The sequence below is a fragment of the Dreissena polymorpha genome, chromosome 13 (assembly GCF_020536995.1).
Source record: "Dreissena polymorpha isolate Duluth1 chromosome 13, UMN_Dpol_1.0, whole genome shotgun sequence".
Taxonomy (NCBI): domain Eukaryota; kingdom Metazoa; phylum Mollusca; class Bivalvia; order Myida; family Dreissenidae; genus Dreissena; species Dreissena polymorpha.
The window spans coordinates 52,858,831-52,870,352 of record NC_068367.1 but is presented as its reverse complement, the minus strand read 5'-3'; the positions used below and the strand labels follow the sequence as shown (position 1 = coordinate 52,870,352).

Genomic DNA, 11,522 nt, shown 5'->3' with positions numbered 1-11,522 from the left:
CTGAAATGCCAATGGACTGTACCTCAGAAATGGCTTGTTATGAACATATTTGTCTGTAGTATTGGTTCGCTCCAAACTAAGGCCATTACATTGATACAATATGATTATCAAACAATGTTGATTTTCATAGTGGCCAAAATGACATTCAACACTCATAGCTGTTATATGACTTTTCTTTTGTGAAAAATACATTGAATTATTATATTAAATACAATACGTTATTGATGCAAATGAGCTGTTTTCATGGTATTCCTTCTGTCAATCGAAATTTTGTCAATTCAGAGTAACAACTTTATATGTAACCTTCGCAATAATACTTATCCAGAACAAATGGTTCCAAATACTTTGAAATGGCACAATAACCGTGATTATACAATTTAATAGGACAAAGCTTACACGCTCTCAGTTATAGCATAAAGTATTGCCATTCCGTTTAGTTTTCTGTTTGTATACGGCTATAAGACTTCCAGTGAATATTAATTACCACAAACAATTAAAACGCCCGGGTTTAGTCGTTAAGTCAAAGCTTTCCGAGACTTCTTTTTTGGCTTCCTGCCTTCGCACACACATTTTAGTACATACCTAATGATGTTGTTTACGCATTGGTTAGACTAACTGGTTCGCTATGGTGTGATGCATACAACTATGTTGGTTTTCTTATCGTCGGGATGAACATGTTGATATGATAAAGAGTATACTTTTGTATTTTGTATTTTATGCGAACTTGTACTAAAACATGTATATCGCAGACTGCACAATGTGTAGAAAAAGTTAATGTTAAAATATATAGATCATGTGTACGAAATTTCTAACATTTTATATCTATAGTTCAAGTAATTGAACGTAATATTATTATCACGCCTAAATGGTGGATTTCGTTTTCCTCAAGCAAATTGATTTTGATATGTATTTCTGTGCGTCTAGTAGGATATTTTCTATTCTACCACGGCACGTAACTTTTGGTCTTTATACAAAGAAGGTAAACTACCGTGGGTTATTACCCCGATATACCAACGGTTGTTTAAAGTGACGTCACTTTGATTGTCCGCGCACATTTTATGAATGAAGACGACGTCATTTGATTGTAATTGTTGTGGTGACGTCACGTCTTCGCGGAAAAGTGGAGGAAGTTCGGTTAATATAATTCTCATTTATAACCTTCAAATCGCGGATAACTTATTAATGAAATCGTGTTAGAATCGAAATAATCCACGGGTAACCGTTGATTATTGTGGTAATAACCAACGGTATGTCGTTCCGATGCTTGTTATCAAACCACTCGGGCTACGCCCTCGTGGTTTAATTCCTACGCATCGGAACTCCATACCGTTGGTTATTACCGCAATAACCAACGGTTACCGGTGGATTATTTCTTAATTCTACCACGGCACGTGACTTGTTTTCTATATACAAAGAAGGAAAACTACCGTGGATTATTACCCCGATATACCAACGGATATAAGTATGACGTAACTTTGATCGTCCGCACACTGTTTATGAATAAAGACGACGTCATTTGATTTTGATTGTTGTGGTGACGTCGCGTTTTCGCGAAAAATTGGAGGACATTCGGTTAATAAAATTCTCATTTATAACCGTTAATCGCGGATAACTTATTAATGAAATCGTATAAGAATCGAAATAATCTTCGTGTAAGCGTTGGTTAATGCGGTATGTTGTGTTTACCGACAAATGACGTTACACTATGCAAACGTGTAATGGTTTCGGGAAACGTTCGGACTTTGAACAGTGTTTTAGACCTGGGATAACATTTCTTGTAAGTTTAAACATTAAATGTTAATACGCACATCACTATGGTAATAAGGTCAAATAAATACACTGGCGAAGGTATACAAAAATATAACACACCAATTATTCGAACCCGGTCACTTTAGAAAGCAAAACCTAATTTGTTACTGTTCGCAGTATTATTGTTTGCATAATTAATACTATCTTAATACCAGAAAAATATCGGAAAAAATGCTAGTAAATATCTGGTTATATTCAAATTTTGGCACTTAAATATTTATTACGATGATCGTTTTTCATATTAAGGTTTTAGAAGCGTAGCTTAACTTGAATCTAACGCAATATCCAACATGATCATAGCTGTGGAAAAGGTGAAGCGAGCTTCTCGCAATGGTGATTACGAAGATTGTTATGAATAATATTATTTATATAAATACAGAAATTGAATGTTTCGATTATGTTATTACTGCAATTTTTTCGGAAACTGTTGATCACGCGGCATATATAGACAGCAAGATTTACACTATTTTAATGAGGACGTCGTTTCAATGTTTGGGTGGTCTAGTGTTTAATCCCTAATTTATTCAACCTGCTGTTTCAATAATCGTTAATTTAATGAATGGGCCTACAATTCCATAAATGTGGACCAGATAATTATATAAAAAAAGAAACACATCACATATTGTTTTCCTAACTATTATCAGTGCTTAGTTCAATGGAATATATTACAATAAGGCTCAGCTGATATACGCGAGTTCTGGTAATTTAGTTAGACTTTAATTTTAAAGAATTAGCATTCTACACCAGGTTCGTTCAACTCTATTTAAGACGAATACATTCGTCGCATAGTATGTTATGGGCATATTTAATCTTCTTATTTTATTTATTCCGGCAATTCTTGAAGAGAATCAGTCGAGTCTAGGAGCAAGTTTAATTAAACGTTTTTGGAATAATTAAAAAACACATTAATACTATGTTTAATATCAAAACCGGTTACGAAACACAGTATAGCGTTGAGCTTTATCTTTATAATTGTATTTATCAAAAGCCACACATGGCCAACTATTTTAAGAATTACGCCTTTGATGTTTAGCATGAAACGAAATAATACAGAAAACCGAATTATCAATCATGGCAATTAATACACATTTGCCTAGAATAAAATATTGATTGTCATTTGGCAGCTTTGCATGTGATGATTACGATTTGCTTCACATGTGCATTTGGTGCCTTTATTTTTAGTTTTCTATTTACGGTAATTAGACCAGGGGTTAGGGTCTGGTATCGGATTTACCGAATATAACTCATTATCAACACAACATGACCATTCGCAAGTAGCAATTGGTTCAATGGGGACAGTCAGCATTATCTGTACCAGGAACTATTCAGTTAATATATTTTACTAAGGAGCATACTCTATTTTTTAACGAATATTACATCTTCAACGTCGCAATTGTTGATAGCAGAACTATAACACTTGATAGGTTATATGTAGACATAGTTATTCAATGTGTTATGTTGTAAATACGGTTATTATTAAGGCCACTGTTGCTTTATTTGATGATGACTATTATTATTACGTATTTGAACAGGAACGAACGCAAACAGGTATGACAACAAAACAGTGGTGAACTAATGTTATTAAAATACCAAATTTATTTGACTTACTGCTTTTGTTCATTCCAGTTGTTATTGTTATATTAAAGACAGTTGGTAATGTATAAATACTAATAATACATATCAAGTATTAAGGTAACATAACGAGCCCATATTTAACCAACTTGTATCGATAATTGCGTCATACGCACGAAGTGCATGTATTTATTTGACGTCGGTCTTTAGGCGATAAATGCCTTACGAAAATACTGTAGTCTCAAGTTTCTAGTTTAATGACATGACAGCCAGAACATCCAACATAGTTTGTATTTTCATAGGCTTTATAAGGAATTTGATTGGTCATCTACGCATTGATGGTATAATGTAATGCAACGTTACATACGTGTGTGATGATTCGTAAAATGTCGATCATTACATATGGTCGTTAAACTTTATCCTGGGTTAAAATTAACCACCGTTAACTCGATAGACATTTTATTGGCTAAACCAATCCTTGACTTTTGTGTTCTAATTTTATATGTCGATTGCAATTAGACGTGAGCTGATCGTTTGTTACCGCAACTAATCAAATACCTGGATTAAGTCGTTACCTCAGGCTTTCCAAGAAGACTTAATTGGCTTCGGCATTTGTAAAGCGTTTCATAAAGTCGGTAATGGTTTTATAATCATTGGGTAGACTAATACTAATAGTCAATTTTACATTATATTTAATTATAGAAATATAAGTGCACTGGATTACCCGTAAACTTTTGACGATAAATCCAACGGGGTTCAAAGCCGTCAAATGTAGATCTAAGTGACGCAAAGTATACCATAAATTCGTCATATATGATGGAGTAAAGTGACAGCGATCTTACAATGCCATAATATAGTGTTAATAAAATAATTATTATTTTTGAATAAGAACACATCATATAATGATGAAATTGACAGGATTGCACAAACACAGTTTAAAAATGTATTGCAATATGGTTTACAGATCTAAAAAATGATAAAAAGCTAATAATACTGATACTCTAGTTTCTCAACTATTTCCATTTTTTCTAATAGATGCTTCTTTAAATTTAGTTGAACGTATTTTTAGACTGTGTACATTTTTTATTTTGTGGCAAGTTATTCCAGTATTTTTGTAACACGATTTGGAAGTAACAGTATAAACTGGATGTACGTGATAATCACCCTTATCTTTAGATCTAGTCTCGTACGTATGGATGTCACTACATTTAGCAAAATTGTTGTGCATATAACTGGGAGCTATATTGTTAAAAATCTTATATACATGATAAAGTCGCTATTGTTTTCATCTAAATTTAATATTCAAAAATTTAAAATCCCTAAAATCTGTAACAAGAAGTGATGTTCTACAATGGTAGTTATGAATAAAACTTACAACTTTGTTTTGAGCCACCTGCAGTTTCTTTTTCAAAGTTCATTTAAGACCACAGATCAGAACCAGGAAGATGATGCGTATTCAAGATGACATTGTATTAAGGAATTACAAAGAGTCTTCCTAAGAGACTTATTAAAAAATTTGTTGACGATATAAAATTTAATTCTTGAATTAATATTACTTTAAATACTATCTACAATAGATGTACGTGACAAATCTGCATCTAGAATTGAACCGAGATGTTTAACTGAACTTGTAGACTTGATTTCCTGACCATTACATGAAATAGTAAAATTTTGGATTTTGCTTAACTTTCTCTTGGATCCAAAGTAGAATACATTCTGTTTTCCAAAGATGCAAAGACAATTTGTTATCAATTGGCCATTTTCTACCAATACAAAGAAAGACCGCTATGCTATCCTATGGAGATAATGTCTTTAAAGCTCAAGCTTAAAGCATTTATAGCACGTGCATTGTTCTAAATATGTAGATTGATTTCTAGCATAAACACACGACACGATCAACGAAATGTTTTTAATTAAACATATGTTATGATAAAAATAACACCCAGTTTGTCTTTATACATACAACGAATTCAATGTATTATAGTTTAATTGATATCGTGAACATTATTATGTGATTATGTTGCCAACAATCGATTTTATCATGACGCGTGCATTGGATACATAACCCGTAAAAGTATGGTTATGATAATTGTACTTCTTTACATTACATACTTTATGCAGCGACATCGATTGAGTACAAACGTGACATAAAACTCAGGCATTGGATGTTAAAGAGGAAATCTTTCGCATCCATACTCTTTCTCCCATATTGTTACGAGTTTTAGCAATTTCTTATTTTTGACGACGATTATGTCATTGATATTTTTTGTAATTATTATAGAAATTAGCTTTCAAATGCATAGGAATTAACATTTTATTAAGAGTGTCTTTATTGCAAAAAGGCAATCACTATTTATCTCCTATATGTGTAATTATGAATTTAAATGTTGTCAAGATCAAATCTCAAAAGCTATAATTCTCACCGTAAAACTTGGAATTATGAAGGTGGTTCTAATTTAATGGATTTGCTGTTCGACGCTCCTATAGTATGTTTGTATTTATACTTATTCTATCAGTTAAATTATACAAAAAGCTGTGTTTTCTAAACAGATTATGCACATAATTCATGTTTTAATTACAAGTATTAGTTAAGCTGGTTCATGCGCACATACTCGGTTTAATATAATACTTCCGAAAAAAAGACAATAACAAACACGTTGTAAACCCCCACAACATACACAACATTCATGTGTATTTTACTCGCTTATCACTGCTAACACTATACGTTGATAAATCTGAGCTCCGGTTATTAAATATGCATTTATAGTCGTAAAAAACTTGTCGCGGTGGAGTTTTGGTTATGGTGTCCGCGAGGCGTTCAGGCATTAACCCATTTATTCCTAGTAAACTCTCCCATTCTTTTATATTGGATCAATTTATTTCCAAAATTAGGGATGTCTATTATAGTTACTTCTATATTTAGAATATTTCTTACAGAAATTCCTTAAAGCAACCAGCGCAGACCCTGATGAGACGCCGCATCATGCGGCGTCTCATCTAGGTCTACGCTGTTTGCCAAAGCCTTTTTTCTAGACGCAAGGCATTAATGGGTTAACACCTCTAGAAGCGTTATCAACATTTTCTTTTAAGACGCCGTATACCGAGTCTCATTAGGCAACAGGGTTTTTATAGGAAAAAAGTTTTCGATTTATTACCATTATAAAAAGTAGCTTTAAACTGAATTAATTTATCAAATGACATGATATCGTATACAAAGTGACATTAAACGGTCACAAACGAAGGCGTGGGTCATCAATTGTGAACAATTTAAGCACTAAGTACGGAATATATTACCTTTGGAAACTGGGGAATACTATCAAAGAAATGTCGTTTTTCGTACAAGATCGCCCTCATTACACGTTATCTAAATGCTAACTGACTGCATTTATTATATTGATGGATCGTTTAGGCGATGTTTACACTGCTTGGAACGCAATCAAAATGTCATTGAAATCGACCCATTGGTATTCAGAACGCATTTGCATGAACTCTAGAGAATCCAAATAGATGTTGACAAAAACACACCATATTAAACGAACATAACGCAGTGTGTACTTTGTTTACATCGTACAATGAAAATAAATTGAAAAATTAAAAATATGAGAACTAAATAAACATTTGAGATTTAGAACGTGCATAATTTGTCTTAACATCACGGATGTGACATACTGCGAACCGTTGTTTCAGTTACGAATAATAGTGACAATGTGATATGCAAAAAACAATAAATACGACAAGTGATTTAACTATTGTAATCAACACTTTAACAATAATGTGTTTTTTGTTTTTTATCAATATTGCAATCCAATGAATGTTAAGTGCTGTAAAGTTTCTATAAGCAGCCTATCAATTAACTATATTATTACGCCAAACCAGCAATATTATCACAGGCTTTAGCGCCATTAAATAACTGTTTCGAATGAACTTGGTGCACAAAGATACGTGTGGAAATTACAAAAACAATATATTTGGATATTGATGTTTGACATCAACCACTTTGATTAACTACATATTAAATACAAATAAAAGCGTAGTGTTTTTTTTTCTTTTCACTGAATTACATTATATAGTCCTTTGGGTGAATCTTAGGAATGCATTTGTGTTTACATTAGCATATTAACCCATTTATGCCTAGCGTCCTGAAAAAAGGACATTGCAAACAACGTAGACCCAGATGAGACGCCGCATAATGCGGCGTCTCATCTGGGTCTGCGCTGTTTGCTTAAATGAATTTCTTTATGGAATGTTCTAAATATAGAAATAAATATACTTGACACCCCTAATTTTGGAAATAAATTGATCCAATTTAGAAGGATGGGAGAGTCCACTGGGCATAAATGGGTTAAATAAAAACGTTTCTATTTAAGTAAACGTACTCAGCGCAATAAACAAGCATTATGAAAGGATATGCGTTGATTCCGTGTATGATCAAATGTAATTTTACGAATGGTAAGTTTTAACAAGACGTGACCCAAAACAAAGAACGAGAAATAAAAAAAAACATATTTGCAAAAAACTCAACACAATATTAAGACAACTTATTAAAAACACGTCTTTAGCCATACTTTAATTACAACCAAAAACGATTGTGTCAAGGTTCAATTATGAATTCTTTATAAATCATATAACGCGATCACAATCAAACATCACATTAATAGTGAATTAACTTAATGGGTTGTTATAATGTCAACCGCTCTCGGTAACAATAAACGCAGAACACACGTGAAATAAATATTCCGTTACTCATCGAAAGAAAAACAAGTTTTTTTTTACCGAATGCTGGAGTACAGTAAATGAACAAAATACGCAGTATAAGGTCAAACGCCTTTTGTATGTGTTTGAGTGCGTCATCAAAATATATGATACATTATTTTAATAAGTTTGGTGGATTCAATTATCGTTATGTGTGCATCCGTGTAGTTGAATGATTGTTTGTTTGACGCTTTTTCTTTCAATTTATTTAAGACAGTACGAAACTTTCCGCGGACTTTATTTGTCTAGAAAAAACAAACGACTTTTGTAGACCGAGGTTGTCGATGGAAACAAAAAAATAATAACCTATACATTTCATTAAAGGCAAAATAATATATAAATAATATAACAAGCTTTTGATTGTTATGAAATATAGTTTGTGCGTACTAGTAAGCGTTCTAATCCGCTAATAAGACATATACAGCAATACGCAATAGAATGCCATCTCTTTAAATCGTTGAATATAAGAAGAATACCGTTTCTATTTAGGTTTGTATGCTACAGATTAAGACTGTCTTAGCATCGAGCGCTTTTACAAGAAATAATGTTCTCCATTTCCGTCCATATCTTAATTGATAATTTGAAGTTATAAAATAGCCCTTTACTTAAAGCAGCAATCCGATAGTGTGATATAAGTGAGTTTGTTCTGTAGATAATTAAACTTATTTAAACATATTGTATTAATGAGTGAATATAGAAAACACTTAAACTCCAGATATTGTATGAATAAGGAGGTGTTGATGTTATGCTTCTCTTAAATAACCTGTTATAAACACACACTTTTCAAAATGAGATCAAAGCAATATATCGGTAAATGCACAACATTATAAACAAACACTGTGCAAAACAGAGGTCACAGCCATTAAATATATGCAAATATTGCGGGTTTAAACAAGTTTAAGGGTCAGCGGTTCCTCAAACCAACCCTGAATATTTCACAAAATAAGTCAAAATCACTTATACCTAGGTAGGCAGAAAATGAATACATACATATCTAAAAATGACACGTGAATCGAATATTTGTGTAATGTTGTGGAAGGTATCAGGAGTCCACTACAACTATTAGGGTTTTCGACGTGCATATTGTTTCAAAACACATTGTGAACGCGTACAGTTCTTTTGATTGTATTACACGTAATGGATGCTAAATTAAACTGATGCGTTACGGATTTGTTCAACATTTTGCTACATAAGATGATATCCGGATCTCCCCACACCTTATCCAGACTTTTCTACAAGAAATAATAGTTTCATTGAAAGCATTAACACATATAAAGACCATAACGTTCAATGTAAGTTTTAAAACTGATTCCACTGATTGTTTGATATGACTTTGAGTTGTCTTATGCCCTCACAAATGGTTTCATGCTATCGACACCATAAACATTAACACAGTAACAATGAGAAAAGTCAAAGTATATCTTACAATACAAATATGTCAAGCTTCAACGGTTTAAACCACAGCTTGAAAACAATTGTTAATTGTTGTAAATTGGTGTGCTTTTCGTTTGTTTGTATATTGTAGATTGTCTATGACTTTTTGTCTCCGTAAGACGTACATCAAGTTTTTACCATTTGTTTAAAAGCTTTGTCTTAGTTTTAAATCAAACTTACTTGTTTTCCTTGTTGAAATATTTTGACATTAAAGCAAATATTATTGAAACTAATTAACACCAAAACCACTTAAACGTCGACCCATCCCAGAATATTGTATATGTCTTACTATTGAAATGTAATATACCCCAATCGGGCTTTTAATTTTGCTGTACTTGACGAATGCTAACATGTTTGACTAGATTCTCGAACTATTTATTATTTAAATATGACATTGTTTTTGGCTGGATTGCATCGAAACAATTAGTTCTTTTTGAAACGCTCTCGAATTTGTTTCCTGATAAGAGCCAGTTATCGGTGTCCCCCTTTTGGGGAGACTAAAAGATCCATTCCACAATTGGGTGTTACCCGTGATCTTCTGGTCGCTATCGGACGTCATATAGGCCTTCTTTCCTATACATTCGACCAATCCTATACATTCGTTATTTTTGTTATTTGTGTAAATTTGCTTATCATCCGTGCAACGCGCGTGACCGAATTCTCTGTCAGTTTGTTGCTCGTGTGAAAACTGAAAAATGCGCACTAAAACGGTATGTACTGCTACCTAAACCCTATCCTACACGTTAATCTTACCTTCAAATCAATAATTCAAACTATAGTATGCTTTAAAATTCAATGTGTACATGTTTTGACCCAATTCATACACTGGTTTTGTAAGTCACGTGATCAAATTGATGCGAAAGCTCATGACGTATTTGTATTGTGCGCATTGCCTTCAACATCGACACAGTTAATTAAAATCCAACTTAAGTGCTAAGGCAGCGTCAATTCATTTCATTTTAGAATCTTATTTGAATTCCGTTGTTTTTATTTAATAATAGTATTCTTCAAGGAAATTCCATTCCAAATACAAGAATTATTTGCCAGAAAACGTACTTAAAGCAGAGGTTGAGGCAAAGAGTAAACAACGATCGATCCGTCGGGCTACCCACGAATATGGCATTCCATACAACACCCTGCGAGATATGGTGAATGGTCGAAAGGACAGCGACAAGTTTGGAAAGGAGACGCTGTTCTAATCGGAGGAAAAGTTGGGGTTTGTTGAGCTTGCAGAGAATTCTGCTAGAATTGGCTACGGCTACTCAAACACAAGCATGCAAAGATTAGCCGGCGAACTTGCCTACAAGTTGGGAAAGCGGCAGTCGGATAAGCCGCTCAGAAACTGCTGGCTCTACAGCTTCTTGAAGCGATGGGGTGAGAGGGTGTCTTCGCTTTAACCTTCATCCTTCGAGACAACCAGGGTAAAAGCCACCACTCCCGAACATATTGGGGCATATTTTAAACACTTAGAGAAAGCGGTAGCTCTTCACATGCTCCAATATAGGCCAAAACCGATGAACAACATTGACGAAACAGGCATAAGCCCCGAACACTGCCCGCCTCCAACATAATATTATAGCACCGACAAATGAAAAGGCCCATGCAGGAACCTCGCCACGTTTCAACAACAGTAATTACTGCTGCTAATGCTGCTGGAGCCGGTACATCCCATATTTCGTGTTAAAAGGTTTAGTTTAAACATATTTATTTAAACTCGATTGCATCGAAAGCTTCGGCTTATAGAGAAACTCTCGAGTCCGTTTCCTGGGAAGAACCAGTGTCTATTGAGAAGATAATGAGAACACACCCCGAGTAGGGATCGAATCCACGAACTCCCGATCGCAAGGCAGACACCATATCCACTACACCACTGCGACCTCAGATGTTTGAGATCAAAGCATGCACACTTTAATGCACAGTAAACATACAAAAGCCTTTAAGGGATTGAAATAACA

At 33.8% G+C, this 11,522-nt stretch overlaps 1 protein-coding gene across 1 annotated transcript in view; it reads left to right on the top strand.

Annotated features, from left to right (window-relative positions):
* LOC127854663 (circumsporozoite protein-like) overlaps positions 1 to 10,766 on the top strand; it is an 87,950-nt gene extending 77,184 nt beyond the window's left edge. Inside the window, exon 2 of the mRNA XM_052389724.1 lies at positions 10,615 to 10,766. Coding sequence (XP_052245684.1) covers positions 10,615 to 10,766 — 152 coding nt within the window. The remainder of the gene's footprint in view (positions 1 to 10,614) is intronic.
* The last annotated feature ends 756 nt before the right edge of the window (positions 10,767 to 11,522 follow it).